Source organism: Phycodurus eques, chromosome 1, assembly GCF_024500275.1.
Source record: "Phycodurus eques isolate BA_2022a chromosome 1, UOR_Pequ_1.1, whole genome shotgun sequence".
NCBI classification, from domain to species: domain Eukaryota; kingdom Metazoa; phylum Chordata; class Actinopteri; order Syngnathiformes; family Syngnathidae; genus Phycodurus; species Phycodurus eques.
In genome coordinates this window covers 24,978,243-25,004,693 of record NC_084525.1, presented here as the reverse complement: position 1 = coordinate 25,004,693, position 26,451 = coordinate 24,978,243, and the positions used below count along the sequence as shown (strand labels likewise).

The following is a 26,451-nucleotide window of genomic DNA, read 5'->3' as shown; positions in this document are numbered from 1 at the left end:
CACCCTGAAGGATACGTGCATCATAACAACCACATGCTCATGTCGTTCAAAACAATCGCTCTCAAAACAAAAAATTATACACTTGTGCAGTCAAAACAAGTTACATATGGCGTAACAATCACACCCATGTCATAAAAATGATGGCTCTCAAAGCTACATGTGGCATAGCAACCACACACCCGTGACTGATGGGACAAGGGCCGAGGAAGGGGCCACTCCATTTTTTTTTCATGAATGTTGTACAGTACAATGTTGTGCCTTTTATCGATGAAAAGATAAAACACGATCTTAATCTGGATCGTCATTGTCACACTGAAATGTCACACACGTCTCGATCCAGTAGAAAACCTATTGGACTTTTTACAGAGCAGCAAAAGCGTGGACTAAGAATGACATATTGAGCGGTTTCCTCTGAGACTGTAATAAGACGGAGCCTCAAAAGAAAAAAAGAGGATTACATGATAACGGAGCTCAGCCTGTGAATAGGAGAGCGGCTTGTCCAAAGGTCTCAGAGTGAAAGATAAGCACATGAGTGAATTCTTTGGCCTTTAAGGTGGAATTTCCCCAACAAAGTCAATGAATCCGAAGCTTTTTAGAATAAAAATAAGTTGTTTTTATACACTGATCAGAGATTTAGTTGAATAATACAGTGATAATAGGAAAACATGTTGAAAAAGCAAGAAAATGGAGGGCAAAAAAATGGGTTACAAATGTGCGTTTACAAATGCTGATTGCTGACTATTCTTGCTGCTTTGTTCTCACATTCATAAAGTTGGAATTCAATTTTTTAGTTGTATGCATTGAATATTGTTTATACATGTATAGTTATTATTATTTAGTTATAATAATTATTGCTGGCGTATATATTGTACGTACATGTAGTTGGCACACACGACACTGCTGACTAGTGTAGTTGCTCTTTGTTCATCTGCATTTTGTAATTTAACAATTTAATAAACATTATAATGAACAGATGGACCGGGTCAGTTATTGGTGAGGTTTTAAAAAAAAAGTCCAAATGTGTTTGTAAAATATTAAAACATTTATTTTTAATTAAATATCAATCCCTCTCATTTTACAATGTTATCATTTATGTTACATTAACCAATTACTAAACAAATGATTTCAAATACACTTTAAAAACTGTTTAATGTATATTTCAGTTTATTTTATATATTTACCTAATTATTTATTATTAAATAAATCCATGAACACATTTTATGAGCAATGATTAAAACTATTATTTTAAAAATGTTATTAATCTATTAATTATTGTTTTATTTGGTTTTAATTTACCAATTTTAGGGGACAATGTTTTCATTAATATAACAAATATTACAGGACTGTTGATGAGAAGCTATGAGAAGCTAATGCTGATGACGCTGTCAGATAATGCTAATCTATTCAAGCATTGCAGCTCTGCTTACCTTTCATCTTTGACATGATGGTGCTTCCCTGTCGCAGCTTGAAAATGGTGGATCTTCACCGAGCCTTGCTTCTAAATCATGGGTGGGGTGGGATTATGTCAATTAGCTGTACCTTTAAATAAAAAAATTGAGAAGTGCTCACACACACATTTTTGAGAAATGGTCAACAAACAAAAGATTGACTCAGTTGTTTTATTTCATACTTGACATGCATGCACACAATTATTTGGACACCAAACTTTCAAAAGTCAACTTTACATAATATGTCTCGATTTAAAATACACAAGGTGACCTCGTGGCATGGCGGCAAGTGGCTGCACATTCACTGGTGGATGGCTAGGGTGCAGTACTCCGCCTCACCAGCGTGAGGCGCTCTTATAGACTTGCTTCGGAAATCTACTGTCGTGTAGATGACGCCAGACGTCTCCTTGGAGCGTGGAAAAAACAACAATGTGCTTGTTCCGTGTTTGTACTTTTTAAAGGGTGGCAAAAGTGAGGCAGTGGGGGGTGAGTTCCCCTTTTTACCCCTACTGTGGCCTCTTGTTTGGCTGATTCCGTTTTTCCACTCTTGTCTAGAACGAAAAATGAATGAATGGTTTCATAAAGGCAGGAAGACTGCAAAATCCACAAATCATTTTGAATGCTGATTGGTGTAAATGTGACCCTAACGAGGACAGGTGGTGCTGGGGAGCAAGGTGGCTGAGCGGTTAGCACGTCTGCCTCACAGCGAAGAGTTCCGTCCATTAATAAATAATGATAATAATAACCAAGCTTACCCAAGTGTTTAGATTTGTTCTTGACCGTGAAGCAAAGTGCTCCTTTGACTGAGGCAAAAACAATGACGACGATGACACTCAATGCGATGACGGCGATGGCGCCACATGTCCAAAGAGTCCGTAGCGTTCTACTTCCGAAGGGGACAAAGCAGCCATCTTGTTAGAGAGCACAGTTGGAGCACAAACAAACCTACCAGTCTGTGTAATGCTTTCCACTGCTCGATCAGTACAACATGTGCAATACAATTAAACACACAGTTGCAAAGGTCAATAGAAAACAAAAGGTTAAGTGTGCGTACTTGGGAGGGTCACTGTGCCCCTGTGGCACTTCAGTTCCAGTCCACTCCGGGCTCTGGGTTCTTGTCAACAGTGAGACCCGGGACCGCTCGCCGTGGTCAGCTAAGGTTCCTGACAGCAATATGAAACACTGTATCCTCTAGTTGAATTTTAATATTACATGTTACTCACAAAAAGTTAGGAATATTGGGCTTTGGGATGAAACTTCCAGATGAACCTAAAATGCACTTGAACTTTTTACAAATGGACTTTGCATTAAGCAGGTATGTTACTAAATCCAGATCACCACCGCCATTTTCTAGCCATTTCGCTGTGCCGGGTTTCCCAAACTTGGATTTAGCGAAGGTCCACGTTTCTCATTGTTTTACGCAAGGAAATCCTTATTTCGGTTATTTCGGTTGAGATTTTCTGTGGTTGTGAGAAAGATAAAAATGTTCCTCGATTTTGTCCTCCAAAATCACACATTCATAGGATTTTGACATGATTGAAAGGTTGACGTGGTGTACCATTATTAGTCTTGTTTTCTGTGAAGCTTGATGTAAATCTGACGATTACTTTGCTCTCTGCGCGGTTAGGAATGAGATCGAGCGGACGTCGCCATTGATTCTCATTCTCTTTCCGCATGATATCGCTACAAAAAAGAAACATCCTGGCATTTGTCTACCAAAGGCTCAAAGTGTCGGTCACAAATTTCCTGCTTTTTATTTATTAATTTTTTTTTTGGTCTTGTTCGGCTGTTAGTTCAAGCAGAATGGAAAATTTGTAAACGTTTTATGTCCGAAGAGTTTTACTGTATCACAGTGGAGTGTTTAAGCTTCCGTTGTGGTATTATAGTTGAGGTTTATTGAAAATCAGAGGCGGCACGGTGGCCGACTGGTTAGAGCGTCAGACTCACAGTTTTGACGACCCGGGTTCAATCCCCGGCCCCGCCTTTGGGGAGTTTGCATGTTCTCCCCGTGCCTGCGTGGGTTTTCTCCGGTTTCCTCCCACATCCCAAAAACATGCATTAATTGGAGACTCTAAAATTGTGACTGTGAGTGCGAATGGTTGTTTGTTTGTATGTGCCCTGCGATTGGCTGGCAACCAGTTCAGGGTGTACCCCGCCTCCTGCCCGATGATAGCTGGGATAGGCTCCAGCACGCCCGCGACCCTTGTGTGGATAAGCGGCTCAGAAAATGGATGGATGGATACCTACTTGAAGCGAAGGTGAAGGCTTACCAGAAACACGAAACCGATGATCAGCATAAATGTAGACGGGAGTGCCCAGCAGCACACATCTGTAGTAGCCTCTGTCTCCCGTCCGTACCCGAGCCACTTTGAACTCAATCCAGCTGTTTGTCTCTGTGACGCTCACCCTTCCTCTCAGGAAGTCGGCGGTGTAGCCCGTGCTGTCCAGGAGGGTTTGACACCCGCTTGGGTACACCTTGCAGCATGACTTGACGTGACCGCTGTATAGCGGCGGGAAGTCAAGTCTCAGGGAAATGTTGCCAGACTCCTCCACCGTCTGCAGGCCGCTCGATCCAGGAATATCTGCAGAACAAGTGTCGTAAGTCTCAAAGAAGCAGAGAACAACAGAAAACGGCAAATAAACCTCAGCTGCCCCCACCTAATAAGAGAACGACAACAAACAGCAGCTTCATTTTAAGTCTGTTAGTAACGGAACACACTTGACTTTTCCTCTTTTTTCTTTTGGCCATGCAAACAAAAAAGCAAGTTCTCCATTCAGTTATACAGCACAGCAGCTGCGAGGACTTCCCTTTTTAACATTTAGTTACACTTAAATGTAGAGTTTACATTTTTTTTCCAGTAATAGTTTTTGTCATATAGGTTAAAACTGTCTGTATGATCTGGTAGTAGAATATTATTAAATTGAACCTTTGAAAAATCATCAAATAGAAAAAAATAAAATAGTAAAAGCTTGAGAGTCTGCGGACTTCTTTCTGGCTTTCGGAGTCACCAAAAGACCAGCGTTTTGAGAGCGTAGGTTCCGGGACTGAACAAATCGCATCTCAAGTCGACCTAGAGCCAATGCAAGTTGGCCAGAATGGGGGTAATATGAGTGAATATTCTCGTCCTTGTCAAAAGTCTTGCTGCAGCGTCTTGTACTAACTGCAGGCTTTTCATATTAGACATGGGAAGACCAGAAAGCAGCATGATAGATAAACAATTGAACAGCAATGAATGATATTGAGCGGCACAGTGGATGACTGGTTAGCACATCTGCCGCACAGTTCTGAGGACCGGGGTTCAAATCCCGGCGCCGCCTGTGTGGAGTTTGCATGTTCTCCCCGTGCCTGCGTGGGTTTTCTCCGGTCTCTCCGGTTTCCTACCACATCCCCAAAACATGCATGGTACATTGATTGAAGAGTCTAAATTGCCTTTAGGTGTGAATGTGTGCGCGAATTTGCTGGTGACCAGTCAGTTCAGGTGTAGCCCGCCTCTCACCTGATCATAGCTGGGATAGTCTCCAGCACGCCCACGACCCTTGTGAGGATCAAGCGGTATGGAAAATGGATGGCTGGATGAATGGTATTGTAGAGCACATGACGAGAGCCTTGAATGTTTTAGAGTCGATGTTTGGGCTAAACAGATTCGAAGATGAGTGCAACACCCCCTCCCTTCTTAATAGGACGCGGAACATGTGAACTCACAAAGTTTGGGGGAGACCACGACTTAACATTCGCACATCCTTTGGGTAGCTGTTTGGCCTGGGTGAGGGTGACGGTTGCGGGTCATCATTGTCTCGTGACCGTCTAAGCCCCACCCCCACCAGTCTCCCCAATTTTATTGCACAACACCGCACCACACACGATCACGGTACAGGGATACTGGTTGCCAGTCAGGGACTTGGTAACCATAGTAATAGGATGGGCGGTGGGTCTTCCTTTGTGACTGGTTGGGGCGCTTCGGTTGGGCTGGGGGACTGCCCTGCGTCCTGGAGAGTGGTTGGCGTCCCCCTGGCTGGGTCCCCCGTGGGATGGGCGTCCTCAATGTGCCACTTCATCAACTCCATACACCAGTTGACTAACATGCATGTGATATGGTGTTCATTACCTAATAAGTTCCATAGGCACGCTATAGGTTTGAATTGCTTATGCTGGGACAACTAACAATAACACAGGTTATATTAAGACATCAACTCACAGGTTCTTACAGGTGTTTAGACACTATAAAAGCATCCCAATGCACCACTCATCAGTAGCAATGACTTGCTCATTTCCCACATCCTGTCCTGCCCTGACCTTTTCTGTCCTCTCTCATCTTGTCCTATTGGTTAGTTGTTGCATGTCCTCACCTGGTGTGGAACCCCCCCCCCCCCCCCCTCCAGGGCATTAAAATATTTTTTGAGCAACAGAACTTGGTCCATGAAAAGATGGGAGAATTTGCTGAAGTGAGGAAAGAAAAAACTGAAGATTAAATTCGCTGAAAGTGATGCAAAAAAAAAAGCACTCTGTTTTATTATGTTATCACTGTATGTTTTTCATTAAAAAACAAACACTTATTAAAAAAACCTTACTGAAAAAATTCTCCATTGATGCCAAAGGGGAAAAGTTGATTTGAGATGCAAGTGATTCGAGTTACAAGCATGGTCACAGAAGGAATTCAACTCGTTAGTCAAAGTGCCACTGTATCGCTTTGTGAACAAATCAGTTGAGCAGACACAAGCACGTAAATGCAAAAGAAAAATGTGATTGCATGTATCCAGCTCTGGAAAACAATTTAGAGACCACCACAAAATTATCAGTTTCTTGGATTTTCCTATTTTCCGGTACATGTTTGAGTATAATTTTGGTTTTATTCTATAAACTACTGACGACGAGAACATAACTCCAATTTCCAAATACAAATACTGTCATTGAGAATGGTCAAAATACTAACCAGGTTCTAGTGTATTTTTTGTCTCAGTTTTTTTCCAGAGCTGTATTTTCTAAAATCCATGTCAAACATATAAATTCACAAGCTCTTCTTAAGCTAAACAAAGTGATTTATTTGGTGTCAGCTATTAGCTTATTTAACACTTGAGATTCACCAGAAGACAAAAAACAAAAACAAAAGTTATGTACAAGTTTTCTATAAACATTCTTTTGGGCATTCTAACAATGAATAAACTTAAATAAACAAGTCACTTTTCTCCCCAAAGGAAAACATTCATAAACTCTGCTCTGTATATTTTGCAAGTCATTCTTCGGGTGACATTGTTGAGATAATTTAAACACAGATGAGGTGGATGACAAAGCAGGTACAATGAAAAAAAAAGTCCTTTGAATTTACTTAATTTGAAAATGGTCATCGGTTGCACATGATTAAAATGTGTTAAACTAACATTATTTGATTATTTTCAAGGAAAAGAGGGGGAAATTACATCAGTTTACCACATTTTAATCATGTTCCATCGTAAATTAAGTATTGGTACTTATTTGTTAGTGTAGGTCGCGCTGTATAGCTACTCAGCGGTGAAGGTAATGACATCGTAGTGCTGCTGTAGTTCTTCCAGTTGCTCAGGCGTGGCTTCCGTGTAGACTGCTTGCAACTGTGCCTGCGCCTGGGTCTGCGCCATTACTGCCGCATCTGCCACCGCTACAACGGAGAAGTGGATGACACTTTAGTCTGGATTGTCTGAAATCACCAAACATTTTCCATACAGTGAAACCTCGATAAAACGGACGCTGACATAAGAGATCTCGACTAAAACGGGCCGTCGAGACCAAACAATGTGTCCAAAAATAGTTTTCATCTCTCACTTAAACTGCTGTTGACGGTCTGTTAGTTCCAGAATTGGCTACTCTTGTTTACTGCTGCTGTGGCGCAATGCAGGCAGAGAATGGGACAGACTATTTCCGGGTCACAGATATTCAATATTACTCGACAAATGCGGGACCAAGTCATTGCTTTGCAAGTCACAAGTAAGTCTCAAGTCTTTGCCCTCAAGTCCCGAGTCGAGACAGGCAAGTCCAGAATCAAGTCCAACACTTTGAGTTTTTAGTCATTTCGAGTCATTTTACCAACAAAATAAAAATATATTTAATATATAATACATATCCTGCATTTATATATGTAATATATTTTAAAATACATATTTATTTATCAAAATAAAATTGATAAACAAGTGCATTAAACCTTAATAAGAAAACTAGGGGCTGATCAAAATGTTTGTACCGATAAAGCAAATCGTCAAGGTCGTCAACCAACTGATAGTAGGTTTTCCGTTATTCGATGATAACGCTATGCTATGTCTTTTTGTCGTTTTATTTCTGAAGTGGCATTAAACAGAACTGTCACAAATGAAAATTTGCATCCAGTAGTGTTGCAATTAGTAATAGAGTATTCTACTGACAATTCTGTCAGAATAATTAAGTATAAGGATAATATATATTTTTGCTTGCTATTATGAATACACAAGAGAATATGAGACATTTCACTTAATAATGAATGACAAATTGGTTTCCTCTTTTCGATAATAAAGAGTATTTTTTCTAAAATTCACATTGTGCATATAGCAGGAAACTGCATTTATTATTTTTTTTATTTTTTTTACAAACATTTCTAGTGAGCCAATTTCAAGCACAAATATAAATAGATTTCAGTTTAAACTTGGCATTTCTTGTATCAAAAACATATGGCATTAATTAAAAAAAAGAGGAATGCAAGTTAGTCAACTTGTTATGAAGGTACAATTTTATCCAACTGTGGTATCTCAGTCGGAACACTAGGGGGCACTATGTAGAACTATATCAAAAAGAGGCGACGAAAAGGGCATGAAGAAGAATGTAGCTTCATGTCAAACAGATGCTAGCTGTGTGCCGATCGATTGGTAAATAAAGTGAATAAAAAAAGAAATACAGTACAAGATTGATTCTTGAGAAGACTACACAATTATTTTATTATTTTTTTAAATTTGTTATTAAAAAAAATAAAAAAAATACCAGCATTACAAGACAACTAGCAACCCTTTATTGCTCAGTGACTGTGTTTTATTTATTTTTTGTCAATGTCTTTATGTCTCAAAAGTGTCAATTGACTGTCTGTTGTCGTACTAGAGCGGCTCCAATTACCGGAGACAAATTCTTTGTGTGTTTTTTTGACATACTTGTCAAATAAAGATGTTTCTGATTCTGATTCTTACTAAACCAGACTGCAATGTACAGGAAGCCCTGACACCGCACGGTCGGCCTGCCATGTAACTATTTGACTCACTGCTAATGCCAACGAAAACAAGCATACGTGACGGAAAGCCGCGTGATTCCCACAATGCAATGTGGATTTTTTTGTTGTTGTCTTTGCAATAATTAACGTCCTTGTTGTTACGTTAAATTACATTGTCATTTCTTTGTATGTTAACAGTGTTTTTTTCGAATGTATACCTTATGTAGCTGTCACATTTATTGTTGATTTATGTTGTATGGTTTTGTTTGTTTTTTTAATGAAAAAAAATAGTAATTCAACAATTACTTTAGGTAGTGTGTGAAATAATGACCTGTTGGTCAATTCCTCACCCGGAGCGTACCCAACTGGGTGTGTTAACTGTGGAAAGATAATAAGAATTAAATACATATTAGCATCAGATGTTTTGGAGACAAAGTTAGAGAGAGCAGACATCGATGGTTTGGACACGTTCAGAGGAGAGATTGTGAGTATATTGGTTGAAGGATGATGACAATGGAGCTGCCAGGCAAGAGAGCTAGTGGAAGACCAAAGAGAAGGTTGATGGATGTAGTGAGGGACGAGATGAGGGAAGTTGGTGTTAGAGAGGACGATGCAGCAGATTCAGCATTATGTTATCACCTATCATATTTTCCTGTCATAAAACAGTAAATTGCACATACACCTATCGAAAGAGAAAGCTACGAAGTCTTGGTTTCTCAGTGCTTTGGTCAAAGTAGCAAGTCTTTTCAAGTCATTGACGTTCAAGTCCAAGTCGAGTTGCAAGTCTTTTAACATATTGTCAAGTCGCGCCAAAGTCATCAAATTCATGACGCGTGTTCAAGTCATGTGACTCGAGTCCACAACTCTGTGACTAGTTCCAGCCAATAGTGTAGTTGTTGAATGTGTCGTCATTCCATCTAAGGCAACGCATTGACATATGGTGACCATGTTGAATGTGGCAACATTTTCCAGGCTATGGCTTCTTAAAGAGATGTCTCTGGAGCCATCCTGCAGTCTGGAACATGCTATTTTTGCTATAGTAACAGTTTTTTTGTCAAGCTGTGCTTGTGATCAAGCTTGTCAAGTTAATGTATGCCTATGGCCTTTAATCTTACTCATAAATTTTTTCATACCGCGTATCCTCAGTAGGGTGGCGGGCGCGCCGGAACCTATCCCACCTGACTCTGGGCGAGAGCGGGGTCAGAATCAGAATCAGACCACCCTGAACTGGTCGCCAGCCAATCACAGGGCACATATAAACAAACAACCATTCCCACTCATATCCACACCTATGGGCAATTTAGAGTCTTCAATCAACGTACCATGCATGTTTTTGGGATGTGGGAGAAAACCAGAGTACCTGAAGAAAACCCATGCAGGCACAGGGAGAACATGCAAACTCCACACAGGCGAGGCTGGATTTGTGAGGCAGATTTGCTGACTAGTCGTCCACCGTGCTGCCAAATCTAATTTTACCCGATTTTGGAAATACAAAGCACACTAATTCCTCGTGGCTCATGAAAACGACCCGCCCAACTTGCCACTAGTCACTACAACACCAAGCACAGCAGCGTGGTGACTTCGGATAAAATTTTAAACTTTTGAAAACATTTTCAAGCTTTTTTTTTATATTTGTTTCCAACAAATTTGTACCCTACTGGGAACTGTAAGGCACGAAAAAAGTACAAAACAATCATTTTTTACTGTACAGTAATATTAGTGTATATGGATACAAAAAACTGCTTCAATAATGGCCCGCCGCCCCTATTAGTCTGTTACATCTAGGTTCCATTGTATAGGCACACATGAAAAAATCTTGGATTTGGACTCCTTCTAGTGGAAGTTAAATGTTCAATCTGTGTCGGGCTGGGAAAAAAATAAATAAAATAAAAAACTTGGCTAAATTGACTACAAAAATAAGTTGAAGCAGAATTTCTGCCTTGAAACTCTGCCGGGACCAAAAAAGGTTCCCGGGAGCATGTTTGCGCTGCTGGAACAAATGTTTCACATGGACATTTATTGCAGATGGATGCACTGTTGGGCCACTGATAAACTTTACCAAAAATGACAGAGGAGCATCTGTTAAGTGATTTTTAAGACACTTAGATGTTTAATGTACATATAATATGATGTAATGAGTGAGCTGAACGGGAGTTAGCATTTTGTCTTTTTTTTTTTTTTTTTAACCTAAAATGATAATTGCGAGGCGGCACGGTGGCCGACTGGTTAGAGCGTCAGCCTCACAGTTCTGAGGTGCGGGGTTCAATCCCCGTCCCCGCCTGTGTGTAGTTTGCATGTTCTCCCCGTGCCTGTGTGGGATTTCTCCGGGCACGCCGGTTTCCTCCCACATCCCAAAAACATGCAATAATTGAAGACTCTAAATTGCCCCTAGGTGTGAATGTGAGTGGGAATGGTTGTTTGTTTATATGTGCCCTGCGATTGGCTGGCAACCAGTTCAGGGTGTACCCCGCCTCCTGCCCGATGACAGCTGGGATAGGCTGCAGCACGCCCGCGACCCTAGTGAGGAGAAGCGGCTCAGAAAATGGATGGATAATTGCTCGCGAATGCTAAACATTTAGCAAAGGCTGATTTTGTTGTCTAAAATTCTGTACAGGATTTATACCATACACTCAGTACTAACATATGCATTTTAAGGATAGAAGTCCAGCCCTCAGAAATGAGAATAAATTGCCTGTTCGAAGTAAAAAAATAAAAATAATAAGAATTAAATGAAATATTGTTAAAGTTGGGAGGGAAATATTAGCCTAAAGTATTTATACCAACCAATTGTGAGTTATTTTATGTGAGGAAAAGCCAATGAAGTTACAGTAGACATGGACAGTTGCTGCGATTGGCTGGCGACCAGTTCAGGGTGTACCCCGCCTCTCGCCCGAAGATAGCTGGGATAGGCTCTAGCACGCCCGCGACCCTCGTGAGGTTAAGTGGAATGGAATATGAATGAATGACTGAATGGACAGTTGTCTGTCGTTTTTTGGCAAAAAGTAACAACGTGTTGGAGACAGATAGTTGAGTGGTGCAACCATGTGTCTGCCGAAAAAAAGGGGTGCTATCAATCTTATACTCTGAGTCGCGGGTAGGGTGGAAGGTGCCAGAAAATTCCACTCCTTATAAGGTAAACAACAGAACAACCTCCAGAAATAAGCCCAGGCAATACACAGTCAATCTTTTCTGTTCCTTCTCCCAGACTATGCCTGTCTAGATCTCACACAACCTTCTTTATTTATTTTGATATGTAGGCATTGTATCCTTATAAAAATATATAAATATCGAGAGGATAATCGATTCTAAAAAGATTTGATCGTGACAGCCCTAAGTCTGTATACACTCCTAGGGCTTTTTTAAAGCAGTATAGTATATTTAAGCACAGTTCAGTGGTATTTAACTTCACAGTACAATATATTTGCATTTAATCTCTTTGAACGACCTGTTTTTCAAACATGTATTTAGGTGCAATTTTTATTTAACTTTAACTATTTAATTATTTATGTGAAATACATTTCACTTGAATCATTAAGTTTTTTTTTTCATTATTTTCCTATATTTAAGTGCAGCGTTAGGTGGCTTACAATAATATCCGATACAGTTTTTAGGAATAAAACCTCTGGCTCGTTTTTGATGAACACTTGGGCTGTACGCCAAGCTGTATTTTCATGTTGGTGATTTTGCTGATACGTAGCGAGCTAATATTTTTTTGAGGTGGTAATTGTAAAAAGTCTGCGAAACACTAATGTAGGTCAACATGCAGCCATCCATTTTGGCCAATAGAAACCTGTGAAACCATGTTGTTGCCTGGATGTCATACACATTGGGCAAATTGAGTTTCATTTTAGACTCCGCAGTTGCAAATTTTAGTTTTCTGTGTTTTCTAACAGATTAGTTCACATCATTTATTAATTTTGGGACAAGGGAGAAATTTCACATAAACGAGACGTTTGATGGGTTACTGCACTCCAGTGGAGCAACCTAATCACACAATTTCATTTGGACAGGTATTATTTTCTTTTTTATATAATGTGTCACTTCGCCTACTGTTTTGCACTACACTATATTATAAATCACTTTGTGATTTTTATCTGTGATAAGCACAATAAAAAAAAATGTTTAACGTTTACTTACTCATTTTATTTTTTAGTTATCGTGTGGAGCATCTTTTTTTTTTAACAAAGGCCATTGATTTGGCTCTTGTGTGACTGGTGTGGCGGGTTTGTGATGTTTGACGAGAAGGAGCACCGAGTGAACATATGGACTGCTATGTTAGCTTCTCAAGCTAGCCGCGGACTGGCTAGCTGCTGCATGCTTGTCACTTGTGAATAAAAGCTAGCGTACTTGTGTGTGTTACAATTGAAAATTTTTCATCATTAGAGGCGGCACAGTGGACGACTGGTTAGAGCGTCTGCCTCACAGATCTGACGACCGGCGTTCAATCCCCGGCCCCGCCTGTGTGGAGTTTGCATGTTCTCCCCGTGCCTGCGTGGGTTTTCTCCGGTTTCCTCCCACATCCCAAAAACATGCATGGTAGGTTAATTGACAACTCTAAATTGCCCCTAGACGTGAATGTGAGTGTGAATGGTTTTTTGTTTATGTGTGCCCTGCGATTGGCTGGCAACCAGTTCAGGGTGTACCCCACCTCCTGCCCAATGATAGCTGGGATGGACTCCAGCACTCCCGCAACCCTTGTGGGGATAAGCGGCTCAGAACATGGATGGATACATCATTACATTAGCAGTCCATTTAATTTGATACTTGTGTTTCTAATATTTTGACCCTCTCGTGGAACAAAACAAAACCAATTTTTGATCCTGATCTTATTTTGGACCTCATTAAATCGCACAGATGTCATTAATGTTGTTGCTCCAGCCGGACAGCTTGGAGTAAATCACTAAATAATCCGTCCAATCAGAGTGCAGACCTGTGACGGCAGAGTGGGCGGTGGCCTCCAGGCCTTGCTGTTCCGAGGCAGCGGGCAGGTACTGGATCGAACTGTCAGTGCTGACTGCGATCTTAAAAGAAAAAAAGGGAAGCAAACACAGCTGTTTTGCTGCGGGACCCATATAAAAAGGTTTCAACTCTGTCATTCTACTGAATGTACATAGAGTATGTAAATATTTGTATAAAAATTACAAAACTGTATGTGAAAAAGTTTCTTTTAAAAATTAAATAATTTACTCTCTTTTTTAAATTGCATTATCCATCCATTTTCTGAGCCGCTTCTCCTCACTAGGGTCGCGGGCGTGCTGGAGCCTATCCCAGCTATCATCGGGCAGGAGGCGGGGTACACCCTGAACTGGTTGCCAGCCAATCACAGTGTTTGTCTATATGTGCAGTGCAATTGGATGGCGACCAGTTCAGGGTGTTCCCCGCCAAGAGTTAGCTGGGATACGCTCCAGCACTCCCACGAACCAAGTAAGGATAAGCGGTACGGACAACGGATGGAGGGATGGATGTTAAATGTGTTTATGAAACTGTTTATTTTGGCATGCTATTTATTATTTACAATAAATCACTTGATTTTGCAGGCTACTGTGTTTTTCTATTTTTTTAATTTGCAATAAATCAATTAACAAATGTTGTGTTCATAAAAAATAAAATATATTTTACATCAATCCATCCATTTTTGATATTGATTTTATTACATATTACATAATTAATTAATTAGGTTTATGAACAGCAATTTTAAATAATTATTTCAATTATTTAATGAGATAGATGAATAAAAAAGGAAGGAGTGGATTTTAATTGCCCAACTTTAGGAAGGAAATGGCTAAACTAATGAAACATATATAAGCAGACTATTGAGAATATAAATGTTTGGAGGGCCTTATGTGGCTCAGCCCTGTTGTAAGGCATCACCTGCTGCTCCTGGAGAAAGACTCCTTCTTCATGCTCGTACTGGATGATATGTCCATCTGGCATCTGAGGGACATTAGCAGTAGATGAGCGTCACGTCGTTCACACACAGGCCTCGACCCACTGTGACGCACACTCACCTGGATGTGATTGCCATCTGCTAGCACAACGTACTCCTGCGGGATTATGTGCTGCACGCCATCCTGGGAGATGATGTACTGCACCTGAACACACCACTTTATTTTTGCCCTTCAATGCACAAAATAATTTTGCACTGCGGGGCATCTCAATGGCTTCCAGGGTGTATAAGAAGACGTTAACAAATCAACAATGAGTGACAACGAAAGATTAGTCAAGAAGAGTTGCTAACCAGGATAAATTAACATTTGCCGTGATCATGCGGCTGTTATAGAGACGTACTGATAACACTGTGGAAGAGTGTCAATTTTCCATCCATCCATTTTCTATAGAACTTGTCCTCATTAGGATGGCAGGTGAGCTGGAGTCTTTCCCAGCTGACTTGGGGCGAGAGGCGGGGTACACCCTGAATATAGCCAATTATTAACACTCACATTCACATCTATGGACATTTTCTTCATGTTTTTTGAATGTTAGGTGTGGAAAAAAAGCATCATCAGTCCATGATGTACCCGCCTCTGGCCCTAAATCAGATGGGATAGGCTCAGGCTCACCTGTGACCTAATGAGGATAAGCCGTACAGAAAATGGATGGATGGAGGTTTTCAACGGTCAATCAGCAAGAGAGCGAAAGAGAAAACAGCTGCTAAAGAATACGTTGTGATAATTGAGAAATGGAAAAATAACTTCTTACGAACAATTCAAGATACAAACAACCTTCTGGCATGCAACTTGTTCGTATGTATGGTAGTGTCTACACCCTGGAAGTGATCCGCGTCAAGTGAGAGAGTTACAGCTCGTCACCTCAGTGACCTGGTTGTCTCCTGTCATAAGATGCTGGACTGTCTGCCCATCAATGGTGGTGATCTGCTGTATGTAGGTGCCCTCCTCCTGATTGACGCAAATGAGGATGTTGTAATACAATGCGCAACTTTGGATGGATGCTAGGTTGTGCTACCTGGTCTGTTAGGGACTGATCTTGGGCCACGATGATGTGCTCTTGACTGAGAGCCTGCAGTTGTTCTGGGCTGATGACTGCCTGGTGGGCTTGCAGGGCTGTACAAAATTACAGGGGACATATGACATCAAAGTGACTTTTGGATGTGTTGTATCCAAACAGTTGTGTGTCTGGGGTGCCTGCCTCTCCATCAAGTGTGCTGATGTTTGTGAGTCTTACACTGCAGCGTCGCAAGTGCTTCCTCGTCACTGTTGACTATGATGGTCTGCTGGGATGCGGCGGCGCGGCTCTTGCGCGTGGCGGTGGTGGTCTGCTCCTGGTTGTGGAGACGCTCCATGTGGAACTTGAGGTGACCGTTGCGATTGAAGCTGGTAAAACATCAACTGTTTCAGCACCGAACGTTTGCTCATTACAACCTCAAAATACAGTATCATGCATGACTGACTTTATGGATTGATTTGAGTTTATTTGATAGGACAATTTTTTTTTATCGATTTTTTTGCAGCTTCAGTAGTTGAAAGCACGTAGTTGACATTCACAGCTTAAACTGACAAGAAAAGTGCAATGACGGGGTGCACTGTTATTATTGGACAACGAACACATGGACCAGCCACGCCTTGTAGTTTGACACTTCCTGATATGTTAAATTTTCACTTCAGCTCATGAAAAACTACGTATTTCTATGATTTATGTGGAGGCTGGTCAAGTTAATGCTGGGTGAAAAAACAGTTTTGAAGCTTAGTTTCAGGAGAAAAAAGCAAATCCCAGAGAAGGGGGAAAAAACCAAAAAGCTTAACTTGCTTTGAAAAATGTCGTTGTCGCTGGCTTTACTTCTTTTCGAACCGAAAGGGAACATTTTATTAAAATCATAAATTGCATTTTTGTGAAATTTGAAGTCGGGGTGAGGTGGTGCTTATCCCACCCAATTTTGGATTAGAGCCAGGATATACCCTGGACTGGTCGCCAGTCAATTGCAGTGGAGCAAGTGTCTCAATTTAAATCATTAATTTCATACACAGGAAATAAAATGCTTTGTTTCTACCTCTGGCAACAAAGTTTGCAAGAAAATGGCTTTTCGTTGGTGTGTGTGAGCAGGTGTCTGCGCAGGTCCTTCTTGTTCTTGGAGGCAAAGCTGCAGCTGGGGCACTTGTGAGGCCGCAAGTACGAGTGTAGCTCCATGTGAGCCTGAATCAAACAAACATTATGTAGGGTAGCATTTTGTGGTTACCCAAAGTGCCTTTGAAAAACGTGTACGATATGTCTTAAGAAACAAAACATTGGTCATTTGTCAACAGTTCTGTTGACTGTATTGCACATTGCTCAATATTCTCAGTAAAAGAACCATCCGTCCATTTTCTATTGCACTCGCCTCATTAGGGTTGCGGGGTGTTCGTTTAGCCCAGACGACTTTAGGCGAGAAGCGGGCTACACCCTGGACTGGTCACCATCCAATCACAGGGCACAAATAGACAAACAATCATTCACACTCACATTCACACCTAAGGACAATTTAGTCTTCAATGAACCAAACATACATGTTTTTGGAGTGTGCGTATCTGGTATGTGAGTATCTGGATTACTCTTAATAGCCTACGAGCCAGAGTTTGCCCACCACTGATCTGACGTCTCTCCGTGGATTAAGTCGACAACCGCATTTTTGAGTTTAAGTGAGAGACCGTAAGAAAGAAAGATTTTTTTTTTGTGTTACGTATTACTGCATACGAGTAAGTTAAGTGTTAGACTAAAGACAATATTTAATATTTTAGCAAACAACATGCTGGTTCACAAGAAGTGTTGCAAAATTTTTCAAATTGAAAACAGGAATTAACGGGAATTTAGGTGTCTAAATCAGACATTTAGAAAATTGAAGGTTAGCTCTTAACAAGGACCTTAATTTGGAATGGGAAAATACTGTATATTTTAGCGTAATCCTGACAAAGCAAACCGATTTCCCACAAGTGGACAGTGGGATCTTGATCTATGAGTGCCCTGCGTTATGACTTTGCTCCATCAATTTTTTTGCTTTGTGTTAGGAGCCTAAATGTGATGTACGGGCAAGCTTTGAATACAGTGCCCCTCGAGTGAGGGGCAGAAAAAAAACAGAGCTATTTAGGTACAGCGGGTAAGAGGGCTATTTAATTTTGCATGGATGTCTGCTTATGACAAAACAAAATGTTAACATTTACTGTATGGATGAATGTTTTACCTTTCCATTAAATTACCCTCATTCCCAGTTAATTCCCAAAAATAACCATAATTCCCATATATTCCTATTTGGATTATAGTGAGAGGGACAGAGCATCCCCCACAAACAGTTAAAATCTGTAAGTACATAACCTCCACTCTAAAAGGTTTACATTTTCCTATAGATAACACAAGATGGCAGCGAAGCACCTTTTTCTATGAGACAAGGCTGTGGCCTAACAAAATGAAGCTCCTCCCCTCACTCAATGTTCCTTGGCACCAAGATGCCACGAGATGGCACCAATGCAGTATTTTTACAGTAGACATGGTTTTGACCCGAGCACAAAACAGTGATTAGGCAAGTTTTTTGGCAAATAACGGAGGTTATTCTGAAAAAAGTCCTTAATTGGATCATGTACATCGGCCGGACATCATTAAAATGTGCTAAACTGATGTCATTTTCCTCTCTTCTCCTCGCAAATAATGAAATAATATTCATTAGTTTACCATATTTTAATCATGTGCAACTGACGTATGTGTTCGAGTTAAGTAAATTCAAAGGGCTTTTTCAGTTAGCGTAGATTAAAAAAAATCTACGAATATGTAAATTCACAAGTTCTGAACTGTTAATGTGTGGGGGTTCCTTATACTGTTGTGCCTTGAGATACGAGCGCCTTGACTTTCAAGTTTGAGATACGAGCCATCGCTTGGCCAATATTTTTGGAACTGAGCAAAAATTGTGCTTCAGACCCTCACTATTAGAATGCGGCAGCAAACTTCACAACAGACGGCCACTATCAAGTCATAATGGTTTTCTTGCAGTGGAAGGGTAATATTTGTTGTTGGCACAAATGCACCATCATTAAGCTGGTTTGCCAACCGCCAATTGAACCCACAGAAGAAGACCAAGAAATGACAATACGATAGGTACAGTCGTGTTTAATGCTTGCATTTTCCGTATTTGCACGTCGTTATATGGAGAGCAAATGTTATTACTGTTTTTATACAATAAAACACTGTTGAGAACTTGAATGTTTGTGTTTTTGGGGGGTCTGGAACAGATTAATTGCATTCCCATTCTATTCAATGGAGAAACATGATTTGCCATATGAGTGTGGTCATCAAACAAATTCAACTCTCAACGAAAGGCACCACTGAATTTCCAAATTCCCCTGTTTAAGTTCCCATGGAAATTTTGCAGAAACCTTCTAAAAACCCAGGTTCATTACCCGGACCCGCCTGTGTGGAGTTTGCATGTTCTCCCCGTGCCTGTGTGGGTTTTCTCCGGGCACTCCGGAGAGTGCACATCCCAAAAACATGCATTAATTGGAGACTCTAAATTGCCCGTAGGCATGACTGTGAGTGAGAATGGTTGTTTGTTTCTATGTGCCCTGCGATTGGCTGGCAACCAGTTCAGGGTGTACCCCGCCTCCTGCCCGATGACAGCTGGGATAGGCTCCAGCACGCCCGCGACCCTAGTGAGGAGAAGCGGCTCAGAAAATGGATGGATGGATGGATGGTTCCACCTGTTTGCGACCCAACTCACAAGTGATAAAAATTCAACCTAAATGCTTAAATTAGTCCAAGCGCAGGTTCCGTATAACTTCAGGTGCAGATTTAGTTCCATGTGCATTTTGGGGTATAACCACATGGCCTTCTGTACCCACCTTAACCTCGGGCCAGGAGCCAGAGGTGAAAGCGCAGTCGGGGCACTTGAATGTATTTGGATCCAAGTGCGCCCGCTTGTGGTTCTCCATGTCCGAGCGGCATTGGAAAGACTCCATGCATATGCGACAGGAGAACTTCTTGGCACTGATGCTGGGCACACTCACCGCAGGAGAGGCAGGCGCTTCGCTGCTCAGCTACGAGTGAACAGAAATGTGAGACGCGCTCAGTGTGAACACATCGTTGTGAGAAAACATTGTCATTACCTCCACCTGTTGCAGAACACCATCAGGCAGCCCGGAAGCCAGGTAGAACTTGTCACTTTTCAGGTTCTGCGCCTCTGCAGCTTGAACCTGGTCATTCTTCTCAGGACTGGGGGGGTGGACAGCCTGAATTGACTCTCTGGAAAGTCAGTCGATTATCTGATGATTCTTACGTCAACATTTTTTTTTTGTTATTATTCTCAGGCCAAATAGCTTTCCCATACAAATTCAGCTGCAAAAGCCAGAGTCATTTTGGTCATTTCAAGACATCCTTTGAAGAACAACTTGTTGTTGAGATTTTGTCTAATTGCTAACAGTTTTGAAGCATGCACAGAAAGATGAGTGATGGTAAATTGAAAAAAAAAATGTCAGTAGCATGGGGGCAAGGGCTGATGTTTCACCTTAAAACACAATCTGTAACTCACTAACTCAACTAACGTTTTTACAAATACAGCCCTCAAAGCCTATGACTTGGCAACTTGAAATTTGGTAGCCAGGTCTATCATGATTAAACCCACATAAAGGTCAAGATACTATGCCCAAAACAAAACACGAAATCTGCCATTTTGGTATGAAGCAGATTTTAGGCTCATTTTAGCCATTTCCTGGCATCCTTCAAAGAAGAACTTGTCCAAGAGATTTTGTCTTGAGTGCTAACAGATTTTGAATTGCTACGGTCATAGCCAGTGGCGGTTTCTGGCATGTGCGAAATGTGCAGTCGCACATGACGGCATGGGTGAAAGAATTCCAATGTAAAATTACATTGTGTAACGGCATGACATGTTTTTCAAATATGAATTGGTAAATGCAAATAACAAGAGCTGATTAACTACAGTGTGGTACACTATAGTGCTGTTGATTTGATTTGTTGAAGAGTACGACAAGCGAGGAAACAGAAATACTGTAAATGACAAATCCACAATACATTACAATGTCACTCATTGTATGGGAAATTTGCACACTCTGGTTGAGTCGCCTTCTGGACTGGTCTTAGAATTGCTCTCATTCTTCCTGTCACTGTGGATCAATATCTATTTCAAGATTTGCTTCTCATTGTACCTCTGCAATAGGAGAGTTAGCCGAAGAGTAGTGTGACGTAATTGTGCACAAGCGCATGATATCGGTTGGCAGAAACCAGGAACACTTCCTATAACAGTGGCTGAGAAAGACGCATCATCACCTAGTTTTCGTGGCAATTTATCGCAGTATGACGTTTGTGCCAGCATATGCAGCAAAGCTTCTGTACAAAAGTGGCCACCAGCATTTGCCTGATCAATATGCAGTTATGAAACCCAAATCCAGCCTGAGCGCACACAATACTTAAGCTACATGTATCTGATTAACGTGCAAATATATGCAAAAGATTTAATGAAAGCCTAAAAGTATCTTCACGCATACAAGTGTTAATTATTCAGTTGTTGGTTGGAAACAGTTCAGACGGTCAAATGTCTTTATACGTGACGTGTATTTGCATATTTGTTTAAAGCTAATTTGTTCAGGTACACATCCCATTCGTAATTTGTAATCTTTACGCACAGCCCATAACGCAACACACCACTATCAGTATTAATGAAAGAAAATAAGTCTGAATAACCTGATGACTCACGGTGGGTCGTTATTTGAACCATGGTGTGTTGGTTGGCAAAATACCTTTTGCCAACCAACATACCATGTGACCATTTGGTGACAACATGGCAAACGCTCCTATTTTGAGGTAGGCTACAGATTTTTTGGTTAAGATAGTGGCTGATGCTGGCGACCTTGTAGCTCCATCATACAGTCTTGTTTACTCCGTCATTATTGCAGTCAGTTGGACTGCTGTATCCATATTTTGTAGCTGCGAAGTTACTGTGCATAAAATTTGGCAAGCATGTCTATCATGAGTAAAGGTATTTTAACTCGGTCACCTGCACTCAGAGCTTTGGACTTCTTCTGTCACCTGCACCTGCTCCACCACATTGAACTCCCCATCGTCAGCGTAGGTTTCAATGGCGATCTGAGCGATTTCTTCCGGCTCGGCCGCATAGGCCTCCTGCAGAACAGTCTCACCGTTCTCGGACACGTGGACGGTGACGACCTTGTGGGCCTGGCCCGGTGCCGCCGACACCGCGCTCCATGTTTCCTTCTCTAGCGCTTTGACCTCAGCGCTGCCATCTGACTTGAGCACAGCCACCTGAAGATCACAAACAGCAATGGTGATGGTGGAGGACTTATTTATTTTTTGATATCAAGTAATTTTGTTATATGAGCAGTTTCACAAACTTGTAAGGCGTTTCCAACCAATTCCCGGGCGTTGCTCATATTCAGCAGCAGACTCAGGGCATTCTGGGCGGAGAGCTCACCGGATTCAGCTGAGGAGCAGCCACAAATAAAACTTTTAAGTTTTCTCTTCAAGTACAGTGAATAACATTGTTACTTTATCAGAGCCATGGAAGGAAACCTTAAACCTCCTGTTTTGTTGTGGGTCAAATTCACTCATTTTTAGTTCTAGCACAGTGGACAAGTGGTCTGCCTCAAAGTTTAAATCTCAGCTCCGGCCTTCCTGTGTGAAGTTTGCATGTTTTCTCCTCCCACATTCCAAAAACATATTAGCATGTTAGCTTCTTTAAAGATGAAGAAATTTTCCATCGGTGTGAATGTGAATGCTTCTTTGCCTATATATGTGCCCTGACACTGACTGGAGACCAGTACACTGTTTGTCCATAGGTGCCCTCCCTGACATTGGCTGGTGAGTGGCGACCAATCCAGGGTGGATCCTACCTCTAGCCTAAAGTCAGTTGGGATAGGCTCCAACTCACCTGCAGTCCTTATGAGAACAAGCGGTACAGAAAACAAATGGATGGCTAGACAGATGAAAGTCAATTTTTGAAAACTTCTGCATAGTTTAATAAGTAATAAACATATCCAATGAAGATGGTTCCAATAAATGTAAATAAAAATGCCTGCCAAATAAATAAGTTAATTAAAACCAGGTGTGTCCAAACTACGGCCAGGGGGGCATTTGCGGCCCACCATCCATTTTTTTGTGGCCCGCGGCATACACAAACAATAACATTTGATACAGCCTGCAACATTATTGGGTGTGAGTGTTAAAAAAAAGTTGGGGTGTGTATGTGTGTACTACTACTACTAATACGACTACTACTACTACTACTACTACTACTACTACTAATAATAATAATAATAATAATAATAATAATAATAAACTAGTTTTATGTAGGGCTTTTCTAGAGATGCATATAAACAATTCCCAACTAAAACAGCAACAAAATTTCTCTTTATAATGCCTCGTGAATAAAGATAATTCAGTTTCAAAAGCAAAACCGTTTTCCTCCACTTTCTGCTATGTGTCAAAGTCTGCTATGTGAACATATCACATTAATGATCAGTTATGATCCTCAAGTAAGCACTGTTTTAAAGATTGTGAGCTTATTTCAGATTGCTCATTTTTTTCTGAATATGGAGCTCTGCTCAGGGCAGATGCAGATCTATTCTTGTGGGATTCCAGGCTGCGTGCCACCCCAAAATCATGCAAAATTCAAAACTATGAACCTTATCATCTTTCACACGAAGCTGCGATGTAGCAATTTCTCAAAATGACTATAATATCTAACTGCTTGATGGATTGGTTTTAGCATGCTTAAATAGTTGAAGAATATCAAAGTGCCCTTACATTCTTAAATTTATCTGTATGTGGCCCTCGAAGGAAAAAGTTTGGACACTCCTGCTTTAAAGGGGACATATTTTGCCAAACCAACTTTATCTAGTATTTTGGATGTTATATTGGCTCAGTAAACGTGAAATATGAAATAAAGTCGTCCACGCATTCCTGAGCTCCAGATGTCACTAACGAAGATCTTCGCCTATCTTTCCGCTACCGAGCTAGCGCTTTCAATACAGAAAACACGTGTTCACTCACAAGTTGGTCTTCTCCACAGAGGCAACCAATCAGAAGAAAGGAGGCCGTGCTAGCCAAATATGGACAAAGCGGATACAAAACTGTGTCAAACAGACGTAGCTGTCAGAGGGGCCTTTTTGGACACACGTATGACAAAACAAAGGTGTGTTTTGAAATGAAATGGACACTTTGATATTAAGTCCATGTTAGAGAGTCACTATATGGAGGCCTAAATAGCCAAAATACAGAACCTTTAAACAATGTTCATCATGTTAATTTGATCATTTCAGACACTTTCCGGATAATTCCAGAAGCCCCAGGTCACACTGGCCCAGGACCATTATTGCTTTTTGAGAGAAACAAGCAAAACAGGAGGTTGAATAATGTACATTGGAAACGTGTCCAACCTTGTTCATAGATGATGGTGGTGTTTCCCAGTGCATCTTGGGACACGGAAGCATTTCCCATCCCCTGAATAGCTTGAAGAGCTACAGGGTCCAGTGAAACCTTACGGATGTGAAAACAGAAGGAAAGCATCGTTTCCCGTTTCCCTCATGACTGGATGTCAAATTCAAAGCGGCCACGACGACTCACGATGGCATTTGGCAAGACTTGCGCTGCATCCTCGTGTTGCTGTTTTAGCTCCTCCACGTGCTGCAGGGCGAAGAAAGGCTTGCGGCGTGTCTTGGCTTCTACAGCCGGTTGCGAGACGGACCACTCGTTGAAAGCTTCCGGATGGCGACACTGCACATGGAGCCGAAGATTCTTGCGGTGTTTGGTCCCGAAGTGACACATACTGCAGGCAAAGGGCTTGTCTCCTACAGATGAGACACATTTGGAACACAATCCAAATGAACACGACACATCAATAATCTTATTTATTGGAGGTGTTTAAACCTCAATACCACAATGTTACGTTTGAGGTACATGGACCATAAGATAAAATGTTCTGAATTAGAGGAGCATTAAATACAAACACCAATTCCATTGAAGTTGGGACGTTGTGTGAAATGTAAATAAAAACAGAATACAGTGATTGCATGACATGATTGCTGATATGATGGACTGAAGATGATGAAATCCCTTAATTCCTTCCAATTGTACATTGAGAAACATTGTTCTTAATCTGTTAGACTATTTGCTCACGCAGTTGTTCACAAACTGGTGAGCTCCTTGTATCCCCAATCATGACACTCACCTGTCTCCAATTAACCTGTTAACGTGGGGAAAGTTCGAAATGTGTTTTTTTGAGCATTCCTCAGCTTTCCCAATCTTTTGTCGCCCCTGTCCCAGCTTTTTTGGAATGTGTTTCAGACATCAAATTCAAAATGAGTGAATATTTGCAAAAAAATAAAAATAAATGTTTATCCGTTTGAAGATTAACTAGCGTGTCTTTGTAGTGTATACAATTGAATTTGGTTGAAAGGGATTTCCAAATCATTGTATTCAGTTTTTATTTACCTGTTGTGTAAAACGTAAATAACAGATATTGGAATTTGGGTTTGTACATCAAAATCTAATGCAACACATTTGCATCATATTAATGGTCTGTGCACCTCAAATGTAACATATTTTCATCATAATGGTCTGAACCGCTGTAGGGTACCATATTTACATCATATTTACCGTAATCGTCTGTGTAGCCTACCTCTAAGGTAACATATTTACATCCAAGTGAACTGACCTGTGTGCTTAATGGCCAAATGGGACACCAGGAATTCCTCTTTGGAGGTTGTGTATTTACAGTAGTCGCACTTGAAGGGTCGGTCGCTGGTGTGGGACAGTTGGTGGTTGAGCAGCAGCTTCTTGTTGGCGCAAGTGTAGTCACAAAACTCACACTTGAAACTGACGAATACGCAGCACGCTGAGTTAGTCAGAAAATACTGGGCAAAATATGTCTAGATATTGTTAAAGTGGTTAAAAAAAATTCAAAGTGACCCTTAAATGTCTTAATTTTAGCGTGTATATGCAAAGGTGTGTTTTCATAGACAACATTACATTGTCTGGATGACCCCAAACTTTTGAATCTTAGTGTATATTCAGAGTGACAAATACATAATTTATAAGTATTTTAAAATAGAGAGTCACTTTTCAATCACCATTTATATAAGAAAGAAGAGGTATACAAAATGTGTATTACTGACCTGCTGTCTCCCACACTCTGAAGGTGCGTCAGGAGGTGCATTTTGAATGTGTAGCGCTTCTTGAAGGATTTGCCACACTGAAAGGAGAAAAAGAAAGAATCAGATTAAATTTACATGTACAAAACTGGACTTTGACTTTAAATGTGACTGTACTACTTTCAGCCATTGGGTTGCTAACTTGCTATCATGACATTTCGGGTCACCAGACCTTATCGCACATGTGCGGCTTCTCTGCGCTGTGGGTCTTCAAGTGTTGAGTCAGTCTCTTCTGCATGGTATAAACTTTCCGACACACAGGACACGGGAACTCTGATACAGTCACCACCTGCTAAAAGAAAGGACAGATAGTTGACCCATCAAGTGTTCAAAAATTGACTGCTGCCATTGTGCTTAACAGGTGATGGAAAAGTGACTCTTTAATGTCTCTATTTAATTTTTGGAGTGACTGCCCACCCATTTTTAGTTACTGTATCTGACTATGACTATAAAAATATGACTGTGAGCGGGGTATATACACATGGTGAAATTATCCAGCGGTGGCTTCGATACACGAAGCAGAGCTGCGTTGAGTTTTCAGGGGTTCACAGAAGATGCACCACTTAATTGAAAATAAAATAAACAACCAACAAACAACAAAGCCCATTTAAAGGCATCATTTGTAACACCCTTATGGGAGACGTTTCTATCCCA

General features: G+C 41.0%; 2 protein-coding genes across 14 annotated transcripts in view; both read right to left on the bottom strand.

Annotated features, from left to right (window-relative positions):
- Positions 1-1,447: 1,447 nt before the first annotated feature.
- LOC133406961 (uncharacterized) lies at positions 1,448-4,305 on the bottom strand. 5 transcript variants are annotated; one of them, XM_061684929.1, is made up of 6 exons: positions 4,107-4,305; positions 3,719-4,030; positions 2,503-2,611; positions 1,953-2,334; positions 1,720-1,854; positions 1,448-1,498 (listed from the first exon to the last, which is right to left on the bottom strand). In XM_061684929.1, the coding sequence occupies exons 1-5, from the start codon at positions 4,195-4,197 to the stop codon at positions 1,750-1,752; spliced, it is 999 nt and encodes a 332-aa protein (XP_061540913.1). In that variant the 5' UTR covers positions 4,198-4,305; the 3' UTR covers positions 1,448-1,498; positions 1,720-1,749. The 5 variants fall into 5 exon arrangements, with proteins under 5 accessions (XP_061540913.1, XP_061540915.1, XP_061540917.1 ...); XM_061684931.1 differs by having other exon boundaries at positions 1,484-1,539; XM_061684933.1 differs by lacking the exon at positions 1,448-1,498 and having other exon boundaries at positions 1,614-1,854; positions 1,953-1,999; positions 2,204-2,334; positions 4,107-4,302.
- Positions 4,306-5,955: 1,650 nt separating this feature from the next.
- Positions 5,956-26,451, bottom strand: part of LOC133406867 (zinc finger protein 335-like) — a 35,093-nt gene continuing 14,597 nt past the window's right edge. For 3 of the 9 annotated variants that reach the window (XM_061684924.1, XM_061684917.1, XM_061684921.1), the window contains exons 12-28: positions 25,970-26,089; positions 25,762-25,838; positions 25,302-25,462; positions 24,212-24,435; positions 24,025-24,124; positions 21,982-22,070; positions 21,627-21,892; positions 19,723-19,858; positions 19,459-19,653; positions 16,650-16,792; positions 15,827-15,975; positions 15,608-15,705; positions 15,454-15,540; positions 14,653-14,736; positions 14,516-14,578; positions 13,575-13,665; positions 5,956-7,078 (exon numbers count right to left, since the gene is read on the bottom strand). In XM_061684924.1, coding sequence (XP_061540908.1) covers positions 6,945-7,078; positions 13,575-13,665; positions 14,516-14,578; positions 14,653-14,736; positions 15,454-15,540; positions 15,608-15,705; positions 15,827-15,975; positions 16,650-16,792; positions 19,459-19,653; positions 19,723-19,858; positions 21,627-21,892; positions 21,982-22,070; positions 24,025-24,124; positions 24,212-24,435; positions 25,302-25,462; positions 25,762-25,838; positions 25,970-26,089 — 2,217 coding nt within the window. In that variant the 3' untranslated portion in view covers positions 5,956-6,944. Of the gene's footprint in view, positions 7,079-13,574; positions 13,704-14,515; positions 14,579-14,652; positions 14,737-15,453; positions 15,541-15,607; positions 15,706-15,826; positions 15,976-16,649; positions 16,793-19,458; positions 19,654-19,722; positions 19,859-21,626; positions 21,893-21,981; positions 22,071-24,024; positions 24,125-24,211; positions 24,436-25,301; positions 25,463-25,761; positions 25,839-25,969; positions 26,090-26,451 lie in introns of all 9 variants that reach the window. The other 6 variants (XM_061684920.1, XM_061684923.1, XM_061684922.1 and 3 more) reach the window with 5 other exon arrangements.